Source organism: Musca domestica, unplaced genomic scaffold (assembly GCF_030504385.1).
Source record: "Musca domestica strain aabys unplaced genomic scaffold, Musca_domestica.polishedcontigs.V.1.1 11, whole genome shotgun sequence".
In the NCBI taxonomy this organism is placed as follows: domain Eukaryota; kingdom Metazoa; phylum Arthropoda; class Insecta; order Diptera; family Muscidae; genus Musca; species Musca domestica.
In genome coordinates, this window is record NW_026712133.1 from 6,460,213 (window position 1) to 6,480,182 (window position 19,970).

Below are 19,970 nucleotides of genomic sequence, written 5' to 3' on the forward strand. Positions count from 1 at the left end.
GTCGGAAGGCATGAACTATGTGAGAACAATATTAAATTACTTTAGAAGCTTTGAAAAACACAAAAAAAAAAAAACACTCATATACTTGCCTATTATCAAATGTAGAAGGATTCATGTTGCCTCTTGCGAACAAGCCATATTTAAAATCAAAAACTGTATTAACGAAAGTTTTCGCATTTGTATTCAAAAAAGTTGGGAAAAAATTCCTAAGTGGATAAGATATTCGTCGGAAACAGTGGTACAATCACATGGTGTCGCGATGCTTCTGAGAAGGAATACTGTTTAGTAGATGACATACGAGTAAATAAACATAATGGAGAGCCGACCAGCCACCTACTGATAGCAAAAAAAAAAAAAAAATAAAATAAACGCCACGTAATAGTCTTAAGAATCTCAAATTGGGAAAATTTGTGTTTCTGTACAAAAAAAAAATTGTACTCGTCTGACTTCGAACGATTGCTTGAGAGTCATACCAGTAATTATACCCTACACCACATAGTGGTAAGGGTATTATGTCTTTGTGCATTTGTTTGTAACATCGAGAAGGAAACGAGATAGACCCATAGTTCCTTTTGGTGATCAGCATAGAATCACATTTGGAGTCGATTTATGCATGTCCGTCCGTCCGTCTGTCCGTCCGTCTGTCCGTCCGTCTGTTCGTCTGTCCGTCTGTCCATGTATTTTTGTAAACAAAATGCAGGTCGCATTTATGATTCGATTGAGATGAAATTTTCCAAATAACATTTGTTTGGCTCAAGGACGAACCCTATTGAAATTGGTGAAAATCGGCCCAAATTTAGATATAGCTCCCATATATATCTTCGACCGATTTCGGGTCAATTGCGCTCCAAATGGCCAATAATAGCCCAAATGGCCTGAATTTTAGCATTTCCCATCGAATTAAGACTACAAGCATATACTTCAAATTTGGTGAAAATCGTTTCAGATATAGCTATAGCTCCCATATATATGTTTCATCCGATGTAGTGTTTAAGTCCCTCACATTCATAATATCGAATGGCTAATATCAGTCCCAATGCTGCGAAATTCGGCACTTCGGACCGAATGTAGTATAGAAATAAGTACTTAAAATTTGGTGAAAATCGGTTCGGATATATCTATGGCTCCCATATATATGTTTCATCCGATTTGGTGTTTAGGTACCTCACATTCGTAATATGTACTCCACAAGACTGATATTTAGCACCAGATATCAGATACAGCCTAGCAATACATGATTCTAATTTTATAAAGATCGGTTCAGATTTGGATATAGCTCCCATATATATCTTCAGCCGATTTTAGGTTTCTTGTGCACTTTTTTGCACTTTTGAAATTTCCGACCGAATTTAGTATAGAAATAACCACATTAAATTTGGTGTAATCGGTGTAAATTTTACATGTCTATGGTAGCGCACATTTCACAGATATTAGTTTATTGTTATTGAGTATTTCAATCCCCATACCTAATCCCTTATTAAATATTTTATGACACCATCAAATATATATTTTTATGATCCACAGAATTTAAAATTTTGGATTTATTTTTTTGCAACTACCTGAATAAATAATCATTTCTCTCTTATTTTAAATAATACTTACCTGTGATTAAGGTTGCTACCTGTGTTTTAAACACCTGTGTTTTTGTTTTCTACGCAAACACATCGAATAACTAGGTCATTTTATTACCTGTCTGGTAATAAAAGTATTAACCTCTTATTGTTTGCTAAAGGGATTGTGGGTACATTTTTCAATGCAAATATTACCTGTAGTCAATAAAAGTATTAAAATTGTATTTTGCTCACACCCCTCAATATCTTACTTAAGCTGTGGATATGTAATCACTGAATTTAGTATAACTTTATAATTCAAGTTGCACACACTGTACAAAAAAATTAAATTAAAATGCCGAGAACTCGCAAGCAGAGTGCTGCCACACGCCGACGCATTATTCGGGGTATTGTTCGAGAAGAGCGTGAAACGTTAAGAACCACGCAGAACAATACTATTCGAAGATCATATGGCGGACAATGGAGGAGGCTACGCAGACAAGACCTACAATTTAGAATTGAAGAAAGACAACGCGACGCTGCTGCACATGCAGACAGACGCCAAAACCCATCCTATAGAGCAGAGGAACAGCTAAGAAACAATATCGAGCATTCCCTTAGACGCCAGGATCCACTCTATCGTGAGGTGGAACAGGAAAGGGATACTCAGGCACATGCAGAAAGACGCCAGGATCCACTCTATCGTGAGGAGGAACAGGAAAGGAATACACGGGAACATGCAGACAGACGTCAGGATCCGCTATACCGGGAAGACGAACAGATACGGAACACTGTCGAGCATTCACTTAGACGCCAGAATCCATTCTATCGTGAGGTGGAACAGGAAAGGGATACTCAGGCACATGCAGAAATACGCCAGGATCCACTCTATCGTGAGGAGGAACAGGAAAGGAATACACGGGAACATGCAGACAGACGTCAGGATCCGCTATACCGGGAAGACGAACAGATACGGAACACTGTCGAGCATTCACTTAGACGCCAGAATCCATTCTATCGTGAGGTGGAACAGGAAAGGGATACTCAGGCACATGCAGAAAGACGCCAGGATCCACTCTATCGTGAGGAGGAACAGGAAAGGAATACACGGGAACATGCACACAGACGTCAGGATCCGCTATACCGGGAAGACGAACAGATACGGAACACTGTCGAGCATTCACTTAGACGCCAGAATCCACTATATCGTGACGTGGAACAAGAAAGGGATACTCAGGCACATGCAGAAAGACGCCAGGATCCACTCTATCGTGAGGAGGAACAGGAAAGGAATATACGGGAACATGCAGATAGACGTCAGGATCCGCTATACCGGGAGAAGGAACAGGAAAGGAATACTCGGGAACATGCACACAGACGTCAGGATCCGCTATACCGGGAAGACGAACAGATACGGAACACTGTCGAGCATTCACTTAGACGCCAGAATCCACTATATCGTGACGTGGAACAAGAAAGGGATACTCAGGCACATGCAGAAAGACGCCAGGATCCATTCTATCGTGAGGGGGAACAGGATAGGAATACTCGAGAACATGTCGACAGACGTCAAGACCCTCTTTACCGGGAGGACGAACAGCTACGGAACACTGCCGAACACTGCCTTAGACGCCAAGATCCTGAAGTCCGTGCCTCCGAGCGTTTAAGAAACACTGTTCAACGACAACAAAGAAGGATTTTTCAAAGGATCTCGCAACATGACTTGAATAGATCAACGATATCAAGGGTAGAAACCCATAGACGTAACCCCAGCAACAGGATTAGAATCAATGTGAACCAGGCCGAAAGGAATAGAACAAGAAGAAACCAGTTAACAGCCGAAGAAAGACAAGAAGAATCTGCCAGGATTATAAGCCGTCGGAATAACGAGCGTTTCCAGCGATACAATGAAACTATCAAGCAGGGACCAACCAGGATATGTATATGCTGCGGAGGCTTGTGGTTTCCTCATCAAGTTGAATTTCTACAAAAGCAAGGTATGTCAAATTCAAATTTTATTTCTGAAGTTTTTTGCTTATCTGAACGGTTTCCCTCAGCTAATGGTTTCTACACGTTTTGCAAAACCTGTAACAGAGCTATAAAAAGTGGAAAAAAACCAAATATACGAATTTCAAACGGTTTAGAATTTCCGGAGATTCCTGGAGCTCTTAAAGATTTAACATCAGTTGAGGAACGTTTGGTTACTGCTCGATTACCGTTTATGGTTATTGTTGCGTTAGGTTTCGAAAGACAAAGTGCCATTCGCGGCGCAGTAGTAAATGTTCAAATATCGGTTAGCGAAACTGTAACGTCTCTTCCTCGGCATTTTGACCAAGCCCAGGTGATTCAACTGCATCTTAAACGTCGCATGGAGTATCAGCATGATTACATGACTGAAACAATTAGACCAGCGAAAGTAATTGAGGCAGCCAGATACCTGATAAATATCGAGTTGTATATAAAACATGGTATTACGATTGATGGAGGATGGTTCGACGGTTATAATTCTTCGGCGGTCGTACCTTTTGTGGCAAATCAAGAAGACCAAGGAGCAATTCAAGCAATATTCGATGACCAAATCTCTAGGGCTCCCTCGGTTGCTGAAAATCCACAAGGGGATGAGTTCATCATGGAAAACCTTAATCCAGGTGGTCAGCAAACATTGCTCGATACTATAGGTCTTGAAAATGTGCCTCATCAACGCATTGTTATGGCACCAGGCGAGGGTCACCGCCCCCTCGATATGATCATCGATTCAGATTCGGAAGAACTGGCATTTGTTACCATATATTGTGGGCAAAAGCGATCCTGCACGGAATCTTACTCCAAAATCATTCGATCTGAACTTCGGCGGTATGATAGAAGATGTTGCAGAATTGATAAAATTTTGTATAGCTACAAAAAGCTAGAGCTTTTATCGATTAAAAGTGCCATTTCAATTGCTTTAAGGAAAAACACGCGATCCCGGAATGTTACAGCTGAAAATGCTTTGGATGAATCCTATGTGAATAGCCTTATTCAGCATGATGACGGTTATCGCATACTCAAAGGAATCAGAACCTCGCCGGCACACTGGGAAGCAGAAAAGAAGAAAGTCGTTGCAATGATTAGACAATTTGACCTTCCAACCTTTTTTATAACTTCCAATCTCTCCTTCTCCGAAAAGGCCCGACTGATACGTAGCGATGCGGTTACATGCTCTCGCTACTTTGATTTCAGATTTAGGCAATTGTTTTCTTTATTTAAAATGAATAACGGGATCTTCGATAATCATTTCGTTGAAAAATATTATTGGAGAGTAGAATTTCAACAACGTGGATCTCCTCACATTCACGGAATGTATTGGCTTAAAGACTCACCTACAATTGATCTCAATAATTCCTCTACATTTTCGACGGCCATTGCTTTTATTGATAAATATATTTCTACGAATGGTGCTGATGATAGTTTACAGGAATATATTCCCTATCAGCGCCACAATCACAATCGCTCCTGTTCAAGAGAGTTTCGTGGTGAAAGGATTTGTCGGTACGGTATGCCATATCCACCGATGCCTTCAACAGAAATTTTATTGCCGCTTCCTGAAAACTTTCCAAACATGCAGAGGTACAAAGCGAACTTTGACAAAATTCAAAGTATGTTAAATTCAAATTTAGACTCAAGTCAAGTCGCCCAATTTAATGATTTTGATAATTTTCTTTGTCATGAAAATATAAATCTGTCATACGAGGACTATTTGTTATCTCTGCGGTCTTCTTTAAAAAAAACCGAAAATATTTTTACGTCGAAGATATGAGGACAAAATGGTGAATGCTTACAATCCAACAATATTGTCACTGCATAGAGCCAACATGGATATCCAATATATCCTCGATCCATATGCATGTTGTAGTTATATAATCAACTACATCAATAAATCTAATCGTGGCGTATCCAGAATACTTCGGGATGCGGTGGAAGAAATAAGATTAGGGAATCATTCAATAAAGCAAAAGCTGCAGCATATAGCTCACAAGTTCATTTCAGGTACTGAAATATCAGCTCAAGAAGCCACATTTTGTTGCTTAGGAATGCGTCTATCGGAGTGTAGCAATGTCGAAATCTATATAAATACTGGGCGCCCCGAGGAGCGAGTATTTATGCTTAAATCCCGTCAACAATTACAAAATTTGCCTTCCGATTCTTTAGACATATATGCCGTTGGTATTTTGGAACACTATATCCAAAGACCAGATGAACTAGAAGATTTATGTCTAGCAGATTTCGCAGCTAATTACAAATATTCACGATCACGGCGAAACAATGTTCGAGAAGATAATTACGAAGAACAAGAAACTGAAGAAAATTCTGAAGAGTATTTACGAACTTTTCAATTGAAAAATAATAGTGGCTTTATCAAAGAAAAAATCAAGCCTCATATTATTCGATACAGAAGATATAATGTAAACACTCACAGAAGCGATTATTTTCGAGAATTGGTAATGTTGTTCCACCCTTGGAGAAATGAGTAAATTGACTTACTGCGAAATGACAATGAAGCTACTTGTACTGCTTTAAAGGAAAGTATTGAGAGGAACAGAAAGAAATACGACGTTTTTGAAGATCGAGAACTGGAAAATGTGCTACAGCGACTCAACGACGAAGAATTTGGAGGTGATATTAACGAAGACGTTAATAATGGGAATATCGATGATGAATTTAGAGTCCTTGGTATTCCGGAAATTGATCGAAATGTAAATATTTTACAATCGCAGGATGATGCAACAACAGAAGGAAATGTGGATTCATCAATACGTGCAATTAAACTCCCACCTCTTATTTCGGAGTCCGATCTTTTAAATATGGTAAGCACTTTGAACGCCAAGCAAAAACTTTATTTAACTCACCTTTGCCATAATATTAAATGTGGATTACAATTTTATGAATTCATCGGTGGAGGCGCAGGTGTGGGAAAAAGTAGATTAATATCAGCTATATACCAGTGCGTTAATAGAAGATTAAATTCGATCCCTGGATCTGATCCAACAGCAATTAAAGTACTACTTACTGCTCCTACTGGAAAAGCCGCATTCGGGATTGGTGGTGCTACGTTGCATTCAATGTTTTCGCTGCCCGTAAATCAGTCCAGTTCGGAGTTAAGACCTTTGGGCCCGGATGCCTTGAATGCAATTTATACTAAGTTGCTGAATTTGAGATTACTCATTATTGATGAAATATCAATGGTAGGGGCAAAAATGCTTTCATATTTAAACGCAAGGCTGAAACAAATCTTTAAAAACACTGATTATTTTGGCGGCGTCTCTGTGATCGTTTTTGGAGATTTAAAACAGCTTTCTCCCGTTGGTGATAGATGGATATTTTCAGCTCCAACTAATGATCCTTACAGTGCAATATATGGAACGGAAACGTGGGATAAATTCAAATATTTTGAATTAACCGAGATAATGCGCCAAAGAGGAGATCGTGCGTTTGCCATTGCTTTAAACAATTTAGCTTCTGGACAAATGACAATCCAGGATATTTCTCTGTTGCAACAGCGTGTTGTACTTCCAACAGACGTTCCTAATGATGCCATCCATTTGTTTTGCTCCAATGATGAAGTCAATGTCTACAACACATTGAAGTTAAACTCTATTCAAACAGAAGAAGTTGTTTCCGAAGCTTTTGACGTTGTCAAATCTACGAGTTTAACACATCAAAATAAAAATAGAATCTTGGATTCTGTTAAAACATTTAAGGTATCCGAAACACGAGGTTTGCAATACCATTTAATATTAAAAACAACAGCGAAATATATGGTTACTGCAAATATAGACACAGGTGATGGCTTAGTAAATGGAGCAACTGGTCAACTGATGGAAATAAATTTCATCGGTACAACTAGGAAACCTTCTACGCTTTGGATAAAGTTTCCTCAAGAAAATATTGGAGTTTTAGCTCGTTCCAAAAAACGGCATCCCACCGAAGCTTTATGGACCCCCATTGATATTTGTGTCAAAACATTTCAATACAAACGCAATGATCAAGTTAGTATTGATCGTAAGCAATTTCCAATAGTACCAGCGGAGGGTATAACGATACATAAAAGCCAAGGTTCTACGTATGAAAATGTGGCTGTCCATTTGAAGCCTCGCATGAGTAGATCAGCTTTGTATGTAGCTTGCAGCAGAGCGACCACGGCAGCTGGTCTCTTTCTTATAGGCACATTTATTCCTCCAAGTCCTTTTAAAGAAAATGATCCTGTTTATTTAGAGATGATGAATTTACGAACACACAAGTGTCTAAATACACATTACGGTCACTTGCATAACACTGGCACTTTGAAAATTGTTTATCATAATGTGCAAAGTCTGCATGCTCATTTTGAAGTCTTACGTAATGACTTATTAATGCTAAATGTTTTGTCGAAACGTGGACACTACGTAATGAATCATATGATATTCCAGGTTTTAGGGTGTTGCCAGGAATGAGATTAGATTCCTCTGATCACGATAACCGTAGATGCAAACGGGGTTTAGTAGTTTATGTAAAAAACGAAATTTATGCACAATACAAGCTCCATAAACAGGTACATGCGCATAATAAAACGCTAGAACTTATGGTGTTTCAAGTAAGAAATATCAATATAATTGTACTGTATAGGAATAAAAATTATACTTTGCATTGCCTACATGAGGACATAACCTATACTTTAAATAGTATAGGGTTTGAAAAATGTGTTTTAGTTGGTGATTTTAATATATGTCGCCAAAGAGAGACAACATCTACCGAAGCGCTAATTAATAATAATAGACTTTCCTCTATACTGAATAGCCCAACAACGAAAGGGTTGTCTCAAATTGATTGGTGTTTCAGTAACATTGACAGAAGTGTAATAAATGCGCTCACATATGAAACTGTATATAGTTATCATGACGCGATATATGTTACCATATCAAACTAAAGAAGATTATATATATATATATATATATATATATATATATGTACTTCACTTCCAATAAATATATTTCCCATGCAATGAAAGTTGTCTTTTATTTTTAACGCTGGTTAACAATTATAAGACTACTTTTAATAAATGTAATGTTATTAAAATAAAACAAAGTATGTTGAATAATGTGCTACTTAGTGTGAAGTAGCTTCATGCTATTCGACTGCTTTACTCCTCCAAGGAATAAGCCTTGACGTGGCGGTGGAGCTAAGTACTTTCATCATTGAAAGGAAACCAATTATTCCAAATTCGATGCCTTAATTTCCAACTATTGTGTGAAACCTTTATTGATTATATTTATTATACCCCCGATTTATATCATCAGCAGAAAATAAATTGATGACGGTATTTTAAGTTTTAATTCGTTAATTCAAGTATTTGACTCCAAAAATCTCACAAATCATTATGCACAAAGGTGTAGGGTATCATAAAGTCGGCTGTGCCCGACTTTAACCTTTTCTTACTGGTTTTAAAATATACATTCCCCACACTACCATACAATCTCTCCTAGATACCAAGAATAATGAAGAGCCTTCTAAAACTAATTTAACCAATGATCAATTACAAGATGCAAGTTTCTCATTATATACGTTTGTCTTACCCTTTCTATTCATTCACCGACACAACATGGCTGTCGGCAATCCGACACCACTCTGCTATCGCAACCATCAACTCTAATACTACTAAGGTTTCCTTAAGCTGCAAGTTTCGTAACGTATTCAAGTGCTAGAATGGTAACAAATCTGCCTCAATTGTATTGTCACGATGTAACGCAAAGCATAGCTCAATGATACATCATGACCACGAAATTCAAAATGGGTGCAGCCGTAAAAACGTTGTCGAAGTCAGTGATCTAAAAGGTCTAAATTCCAAATTAACACTCTTTAGCTTCGATTTTAATTTTAATTATTGTTCTTATTGTAAATTGGCTACAACAAAAAGTTTACAATTCAGATATTTTTTGTAAAATATTTAAAGTTTCCGGATTCTATTGCTTTCAAATTTCTGAAAAAAATGGTGGAGGAATTCTTATAGCTGTCTCTTTAGATTTTGTTCATTTGCACAATGATATTGAATTTATATCAGTGGAAATTCGTACAATCAAAACATTTGTATACCTTACATGCTCATATATTCCACCACGCTCTGGCCGTTTATTCGAAACATAGCGCGGCAATTAGATTTTTTTTGGTTAAACCCAATTGATCCATTAATTGTGATTGGCGACAATAATATTCCATCAATTAATAGGGATACAACTCCAGAAAATAACATAAATAATCCGGAAAATAACAAAACCATACTTCATTAAAACACGTTAAAAGTGTGACCACTTGCTGTTTCGCAAAAAATGATGTAATAAGTTTAATTCTTTTCTATTGCTAGATCGGAGTACAATATTGAAAATAAGAGAACACATACAAATTTTATACCAACTATGAACCATAAACTGAGGGACACCCTAAAAAAAAACAGTAAAAAACATTAAGTTCGGTCGCCCGAATCAAAAATCATCAAAGTACCGAATATCGGGAGGTACCGCTATATAGGGATATACAAAAATGTGGACCCAAACATGCAATGTTTCGCCACCGGAGCTGGAACCCATTATGACCAAGAAATACCAATTTTCAGACAAATCCGTGAAAAAATGTGGGAAAAAATTAAAATACCGAATATCGGGAGGTACCTTTATATGGGGGGTATACCAAAATGTGGACCTATACATGCAATGTTTTGCCACACGCACAGGGACCCGTTATGACCTACAAATACCAATTTTCAGACACATCAGTGAAAAAATGTGGCAAAAACCATCAAAATACCGAATATCGGGAGGTACCGTTATATGGGATCTATACCAAATCGTAGACTCATACATGCAATGTTTCGCCACCGGAGCTGGAACCCATTATGACCAACAAATACCAATTTTCATGAAGATATCTGTTCCACAGTTAGTATATGACGTAATCTTGACTCTCCCTCCAACTTTAGGTATCTGTTTGGGGTCAGAGGAACTGCCCACACCTACTTCTTTAAATCTGTATGTAAAAAAATTAAAAAAGGATAGTAACAAGTTTGTTGAGAACGGCTGGGCCGATTTGACTCAAATTTTCTTTTGGTTATTTGTAATTTCAGCGGAAACGTTTTCATGAAAGAAAATGTTGCGTAAAGCCTCTATAAAAATCGCGGAACTGAAAAAATTGACTTTCCTATTTTGATATGGAGTTTTGTGTAGAATTGTTTCAAAATGCCTTTTGGAATTTAAAATTCTTATTGAAAAAAAACAGAAAAAATCGAGAAATTTTGCATATTTTCTATACATGTCGTTATATGGTTGACAAACCAAAATTTTCAATTTTGACTTAAAAATACTTTTCAAAGCATCAAAAGCAAAAGGACGAATTTTTAGTGGTATTATTATACCTAAACAAAACTGATATATTCTAACTTCCTAGTAATATTGTAGTTTAAAGATCAACCTAAATATTTCGCCTTTATTGCGATTTCAACGAATGGCCGCATACACAGACAGATATAGTTTAATCGACTGGTAAAAACTAAATACCTTATAACATGATCTTCTAAAAGTTACGAATTCTAACATTACTTTTGATTTGGAAAATATTGCTAAGACCTTTATAATACTGATAATTGAGAATTGAAAATTAAATTAAATACGATGATATAACGAATATAAAGAGGTACTGGGGAATACAAAATAAATCATAAAGTGGACTTTTGTTGCAATTTTCTGACAAATGATTTATAACCTCAAAAATGCTTTTGAGCCCTTCAAAATACCTAAAATTTAGAGCAAATTTGGTCGACGAATATTGGGAGATAATATTATATGAGGGATATATTTAAATGAGAACAAATATATACCTTTTGTATAATCAATCATCCTTAAAATTATATAAAAACTGTGCAAAGTTTGAAAGACGCTTATTGAATTTGGTGACTTCTATCGTAATTGCAGATGGTGAATAAAGAGGCTCACGGACATAATTTAATCAACAAAGATTTCATCTTTTTAACATACTTTATGGGGTCCCTAACTTGTATAAATCGATAAAACTTTATTTATGATAGTTAAATTAAAGTCATATTGCCGGGATTTCAATTTAGGAATTACTATCGATTCTGAAGTCCAAAACTGCAAGAAATTGACTAGATATGGAAATAATCTATCCAATGAGAACTTAAAATGCAAATTCATTGGGACTGCAATCAGTGAAATACCGAATATGAAGAGCACTGTTATATGCGGACTATACAAAATAGTGGAGCAATTGAAAATTTAGAGAGAAAAGGATTCATATCCTCAGAAAATTCTTCCGAAACCTTAAAAGTAACCTTAACTCACATGTAACGTTATACTGTGACTATGCGCTATCGTCAGTAATTACACTTGGAAAATTCAGTAATTACACTGCGGTAAATTACATTTGGAAAACTGTTTGGTTGGTAGATAAAAATCCCAAAAATGGGGTTTCGTGTCAAATGTTTTTATGGTCCATTTTATATAGCTTAACCAAACACAAAAGGCCTCAAATATTTTGCTTTACACTTCGCAAAAGTTACGATAGAGTTTTAAATTTGATACAGTCCTTGGGGTTTCACGAAGAATCAGTTGTACAAAATATGCATCAGGTCGGTCTAAATTTATGTAGTCCCTCAAATGATGTAGCCCCTTTTAAAATCCTCAAATGTTGGTAATTTGAGATTTTAAGAAGAAGAACACATTCTTTCAAATAATTATAAGAATAGGACCATGCTTTGATATAACCCTTATATGAAGGTATCCGCATTTGCCTAAAAAATGGTATTTGTGGTTCGTAATGGGTTGTAGCTCCGGTGGCGGAAAATTCGATATCCGGCATTTTGATGGTTTTAGCCACATTTTTCCATGGATTTGTCTAAAAATTTGTATTTGTAGTTCAAAATGGGTGGCAGAACATTGAATACCTACATCCACGTTTTTCTATAGCTCACATACAACGGCAACCGATATTAAGTATTTTGATAATCCTTGTCACATTTACCCACGAAATTGTTTCAAATTTGGTATTTAAGACATAACAATGTTTGTAGTACAAAAATGTTGTAATTAGTAAGTTTTCTAGGAATGCAATGAACTTTGCTCCACATTTTATTTGCTTGAATTTACTAATCATGTGGTGATTACATTACTTAGCTCTTCACCTTTATTAAGAAATTACAATTAGTGGAGTGGGAAAAATTGTATAAAAGTGTATTTCGCTTGCATTTTCTGTTCGATTTGAGAAGAGTGAGTACTTTAAATGTAGAAAGGTTCCAGTTGCTGAGGTTTGCTGACGAACAAGATATTTACCATTTCCAATACCCACTTCAATAAAAAAACTATGATACCTTACGGAAAAGAGATCGGAATGAATCATATGTTATGACCATGCTTACAAAATTTGTTAAGGACAGAATGGAAATGCGAATTAGAAGTTTGTTTTCAACTTTCAATCATTTACATATCTAGAAACCTGATCTCTACATTAAGAGGTCGCATACCTATATTACCTGTAAGGAAAGTTCGAACAGAAATAAACACCAATGAATTGGTGAACTTGTATCATTGGCTTTGGCCGAAGTCTGTTGAATGGCAGAATGGAGTTGCCGAACGTATGAATCAGAAGTTAATTGATATGGGTCACTGTTATATGTAAGAGGCTGATCTCGCAACTTCTTTGTGGGCTGAAATGATAACTACATCAGCATATATAAGAAATCGATGTCCAACAAATTTAAATAGTGGAAAACCCCCTAAAGAATTGTGGACAGGCAAGAGACCCTGCATGAAACATCTACGACAAATAGGATATAAAGCATTTGCCTTAAATAAGAAGTCGAAATCCAAATGGAAAGCATGAAGTAATGATAGAAAATCTCAATCTGAGGTTTGTTATTCTAGCAAGATGGGTGATATCTTGAAAAAAAGGAAATGCAACATCCAGTGCTGAACTGAATATACAGCTCTAACGCGATTAAAGAAGTCTCGTACTTGAGTTACCTGCTGGGAGAAATTGGGTTTCCTAACGGGGAGTAAACACCGATTCTCAAAGTGCACAAAAAATGGCAAAGTTTGGTGCTAAAGGAGAAGATACAAGATAGGACTCTAAAGTTAAGCTATTTACCAACGAAAGAAATGATAGCGGATGCCCTTACAAAACCTGTACCAAAATCAAAACGTATATGTATTTTGTTTTAACAACATGGACATTGCAATACAATTAAAAAAAAATTAAAATGTTGGGGAGGCGTGTTGAGAATTAAATAATTATTTAATGAAATAGTCCTTGAAATTTTTGTTTGGTTTAGAAAATAATGAAAGCTATTTAATATAAAATATTGTCTCAATAAAGCAATACTTTTCAATATATCATTGCGCATTTAGTCTGATTGAACAAAGCCAATTTTTTCTCCATATTATCAAAAATATTAACAAGTAACACATTAGGTTTGACCGGGCAGAACTCTTAAAACTCATCCCAGCAGGTAAACAAAACTTTTAAAAATTCATGAATTCAAACTATCTAAACACCAAATGCTTGAGAACTCGGTTGAAGAACTTTAAAAAAAAAAATAAAAAACTTTTAATATTGTAAAGGGAGGCCATTATAATTGAGGATATAGCAAAAAAGAAGCCAACATGTCTGGATTGTAGTGTCCGAATTACCATCAATGCGAATGCAACAGATTGTTCATTATCAAATAAACAAAATAAATTGTAGCATTGATTTTGAATATATAAACAAGAAAGGCGATAATTGAATGAAATATCACAATGTCCTGAAAAATCATGTCCTATATCACTGTAAGGAAGTTATTTTTCTCTAAAAGTGTACATTTTGTCCACACATACGTTGAAATATGCATTTTGATTACAGCTGAATTTGAATATTTTCTCAACAATTTTCGTATAATTGCAAAAAACACAATTAATTTGACAAATTAAGGCAGGTAAATAAAAAAATTTAAAATGGATTGGTTCATTGTACCATAGTTACTAACTAACTAACTTCTATGAAAGAAAAAATGCCTATACAAATACTATGGTATAATTATTAAAGGTAAGTCTTATGCCAGACCATGAAAATTTTCATTAATGTGAAAATGAGTTTATAGGCAAGAGGTATGAAGGAATTATTCTTTGTGCTTAAATTCGTAACTCTCAAATTAAGATGGCTGCGCGTCATTTCTTTGATTCCAGTGTAAAGCAACAAAGAAAATATCAAAAATTTTCATATGAAAAAAAATTGTGTGTAGACGTCGATGAAAATGGGAAAACATTTTCAATGAAAATTTTCATAGTCTGGCATAAGACTAACAGCAAGTCCCAGCTGATTTGACTCTTTAGTAATACTAGTGTCAAATCGCCGATGGTTCGGAAACTTTTTTTGTGGTTAAGGAGCAGCGACACCACGTTAGATAATATATTCGTATATTTCATATTTCCTAAAATTGCAAAATGTAGAATACTTTATGTGTGTATGCTGTTTAGCTTCAACTTGAAAGGGATGTCGCCTTTTCCACGATTTTCTAGCGATTGCATGAAGTGTTGAGAGATTAGGACCAACAGCTAACAACTACACATTCATGGGAATGATGTGAAAGCATTAAAATTAAATATTTTAACAACTATTCTTCTGCATTTTCAATTTAATAATCCAAATTCCAAAAATGTATATTTCTGATATTAAAATAATTTATTGAAAATTAATTATTTTGATTACATTTTTGGACACATAACTCTGACACTTGTATTACGTATAAAACCAAATTTGTATGTGGTTGTTGTTACGATTGTTGTATAATAACACTTGCTGTTACCCGTATTATTCTACCATGTACAAATACATGTGTTCCTATAGGACATATATCGGTACCTCCAATATTCGATATTTTAGACAAAAAACAAGGGAACTGATGAGGGTTGGTGGCTCTTTCCGAAACCTAGGTATTCCCTGCCTTACCCCCTGGTAAACATTACCATCGTTCTCCACTAATAAACAAATGTTGTTCTATTAAAACAACAATAATGGGATTAAGCCTGACGATTTTTGCAACAGCAAAATACTACGGTATCCCAAACAAACATGCCAACACTGTTCTAATTTTTTTTTGTAACACCGGATATTCGTAATTTTGAAAACTATAGCGGAATTTTGAAAATTTTATTTGCTCATGTTAATGCATTGGAAATGCAATAATTTTTACGGAAGACAAATTTTTACAGAAGACCAATTTTTACAGAAGACAATTTTTACAAAGAACCAATGTTAATTTGTACGTAATTTTTAACATCAATTTGTGTATATTAGGTTTTTTGATACATACTGTTTTTATACCCTCCACCATTCTATGGAGACCCAACAAAGTACAAATATTCTTGATCAGCGTAAAATTCTAAGTCGATTTAGCGATGCCAGTCTGTTTGTCTGTCTGTTGTAATCACGCAACCTCACGAACGAATTGAGATAGAAGGCTAAAATTTTGCACACGTGTTTATTTTGCCAGTAGGCATATTAAGTTCGTAAATGGGTTATGTAGGTCCACGTTTCCACATAGCCCTCATATAACAGTACTTCCCGATATTCGGTATTTTGATGTATTATTCACCGGAATTGTTTCAAATTTGGTATTTGAAGTTCGAAATGGATACTACAGCCTAGGACAGAAAATTGTCTGTGCAGGTCCACGTCCTTTTATAGCTCCGATATAACGGTAGCTCCCTATGTACGGTATTTTGAAGATGCTACGTTGTACCCGTTTATTATATTATTAATGGCTTATAACAAACAATGCCTATGTAGATCCACGTCGCATATACTCTAATATAACGGCTATATTCGCTATTTTTAATTTAAACAGAATTTTTAACGAATTTTATTTTTTCAAAATTTCCAAATTCGTTCCAAATGGTGGAAGTTATTCAAAGTTCGGCTTGGCCGAACTGCTTTTTAACTTTGAGTGGAAATTGTAGGGAAACTCAAATGCTGTTGAAATCCAACAGTAATAAACGATACTTCAGAAACTGGATACGATATACTCTGGTGAACAATATTCACCATTTCTGTGCCCAAGATAATCATTCTGTTTCTAATCCTGCCTATTTACGGACTTAGATTGTTGGCCCGAATACGTAGATGGTTGATTCGGGTTAAAATTGCTAGATTCTGGTAGACGAGAAAGAGGAACAGAACCTGATGGACCATGAAAGGATGGTGGTATATGACCTGCAGTACTGACATGAACATTTTTCGGTGTAGTAAAATGTGATGTCTAATATTACACTTCACGCAATTAGAGTGCTGTTACAGTTGTTTACATTATGACCTCTAGAGAGGCTAAAATCATCAAAATACCGAATGTAGGATAGTACCGTTATATGGGGGATATACGATATTGTGGACCTATATAGACAATTCCGTTTCAGGGGTAAAGTGCTTACAAAGAACACCGTGTGTGGATTTTCAGACAATACGATTGGTAAATGTGGCTAAAATCATCAAAATACCGAATATCGCGGGGTACCGTTATATGGGAGCTATAAGTTATCGTTAACGTATATAGAGAATTCTCTGTCGGGGGGTAAAGTGCTCACAAGAACCCCTTGTGTACAAAGAACCCCTTGTGACCATTCCGTTGAAAAATATGGCTAAAAGCATCAAAATACTGAATATCGAGGGTACCGTTATACGATATCGTGCTATACGATATCGTGGACCTGTATAGACAATTCTCTCAATATCGGGAGGTACCGTTATATGGGGGATACACGATATCGTGGACCTGTATAGACAATTCTCTCTCAGGGGGTGAAGTACTCACAAGGAACTACTTGTGTTGATTTTAAGACAATTCCATTGACATTAACATCATCAAAATACCGAATATCGGGGTTACAGTTATATGGGGGACATACGATATCGTGGACCTATATAGACAATTCTTTTTGAAGAGGTAAAATGCCCACAACGGACTCCTTTTGTGGAATTTCAGACAATTCCATTGAAAAATGTGGGTAAAATCATCAAACTATAGAATATCGGGGGTACCGTTACATGGGGGCTATACGATATTGCGGACCTATATAGATAATTCTCTGGCGAGGTATAAAGTACCCACAAGGAACTCCTTGTGTTGATTTTCAGATAATTCCATTGAAAAATGTGGGTAAAATCATCAAAATACCGAATATCGGGGGTACCGTTACATGGGGGCTATACGATATCGTGGACCTGTATGGACAATTATCTGCCGAGGTATAAAGTACCCACAAGGAACTCCTTTTGTGGATTTTCAGACAATTCCGTTGAAAAATGTGGGTAAAATCATCAAAATACCGAATATCGGGGGTACCGTTACATAGGGGCTATACGATATTGTGGACCTATATAGATAATTCCCTGCCGAGGTATAAAGTACCCACAAGGAACTCCTTGTGTGGATTTTCAGACAATTCCATTGAAAAATGTGGCTAACATCATCAAAATACCAAATACCGTGGGGGTACCGTTACATGGGGGCTATACGATATCGTGGACCTGTATGGACAATTATCTGCCGAGGTATAAAGTACCCACAAGGAACTCCTTTTGTGGATTTTCAGACAATTCCGTTGAAAAATGTGGGTAAAATCATCAAAATACCGAATATCGGGGGTACCGTTACATGGGGGCTATACGATATTGTGGACCTATATAGATAATTCTTTTTGAGGAGGTAAAATGCCCGCAAGGGACTCCTTTTGTGGAATTTCAGACAATTCTATTGAAAAATGTGGCTAACATCATCAAAATACCAAATACCGTGGGGGTACCGTTACATGGGGGCTATACGATATTGTGGACCTATATAGATAATTCTCTACCGAGGTATAAAGTACCCACAAGGAACTCCTTGTGTGGATTTTCAGACAATTCCGTTGAAAAATGTGGGTAAAATCATCAAAATATCGAATATCGGGGGGTACCGTTATATGGGGGATGTACGATATTGTGGACCTATATAGATAATTCTCTACCGAGGTATAAAGTACCCACAAGGAACTCCTTGTGTGGATTTTCAGACAATTCCGTTGAAAAATGTGGGTAAAATCATCAAAATACCGAATATCGGGGGGTACCGTTATATGGGGGATGTACGATATTGTGGACCTATATAGATAATTCTCTGTCGAGGTATAAAGTACCCACAAGGAACTACTTGTGTGGATTTTCAGACAATTCCATTGAAAAATGTGGCTAACATCATCAAAATACCGAATATCGGGGGTACCGTTATATGGGGGCTATACGATATCGTGAACCGATACAGCCCATCTTCGAACTTGACCTGCCTGCAGACAAAAGAGCGATCTGTGCAAAATTTTAGCTTCCTATCTTAATTCGTTTATACTGTAGCGTGATTACAACAGACGGACAGACGGACGGACATGGCTAAATCGTCTTAGAATTTTACGCTGATCAAGAATATATATACTTTGTTGGGTCTAAAATGATTATTTCGATGAGTTACAAACGGAATGACGAACTTAATATATATTATAATATTTTTTGGTGGAGGGTATAAAAATTTAAAAAAAAACAAGTTAAAAAGCAGTATGTTCGGCCGGGCCAAACTTTTAATACCCTCCACCATTTGCAACGAATTTTTAAATTTTCAAAAAAAAAAATCCTTAAAAAATTCTGTTAAAATTTTAAAAATACCGAATATAGCCGTTATTTTGGGGTCTATACGACGTGGACATACATAGGCATTGTTTGTCATAAGCCATTACCATATTCAAATTCGAAACTTGAAATAAACGGTGAATAATGTAGCTAAAATCATCAAAATACCGAATATAGGGAGGTACCGTTATATGGGGGCTATACGAAGACCTGGACCCGCACAGACAATTTTCTGTCACAGACTGTAGTTCCCATAACGAACTTCAAATACCAATTTTGAAACAATTCCGGTGAATAATGTCGCTAAAATCATCAAAATACCGAATATAGGGAGGTACCGTTATATGGGGGCTATATGAAGACGTGGACCTGCACAGACAATTTCCTGTCTTAGGGTGTAGTATCCATTTTGAACTTCAAATACCAAATTTGAAACAATTCCCGTGAATAATGTCGCTAAAATCATCAAAATACCGAATATCGGGAGGTACCGTTATATGGGGGCTATACGAAGACGTGGACCAGCACGGATAATTTTCTGTCTTAGGGTGTAGTATCCATTTTGAACTTCAAATACCAAATTTGAAACAATTCCCGTGAATAATGTCGCTAAAATCATCAAAATACCGAATATAGGGAGGTACCGTTATATGGGGGCTATATGAAAACGTGGACCTACATGGCCCATTTACGAACTTAACCTGCCTACTAGAAAAA

At 36.2% G+C, this 19,970-nt stretch overlaps 1 protein-coding gene across 1 annotated transcript in view; it reads left to right on the forward strand.

Moving 5' to 3' along the window:
- Positions 1-381: 381 nt before the first annotated feature.
- LOC131807068 (uncharacterized) overlaps positions 382-19,970 on the forward strand; it is a 37,881-nt gene continuing 18,292 nt past the window's right edge. The window contains exons 1-2 of the mRNA XM_059132095.1: positions 382-4,342; positions 6,579-7,576. Coding sequence (XP_058988078.1) covers positions 1,906-4,342; positions 6,579-7,576 — 3,435 coding nt within the window. The 5' untranslated portion in view covers positions 382-1,905. The remainder of the gene's footprint in view (positions 4,343-6,578; positions 7,577-19,970) is intronic.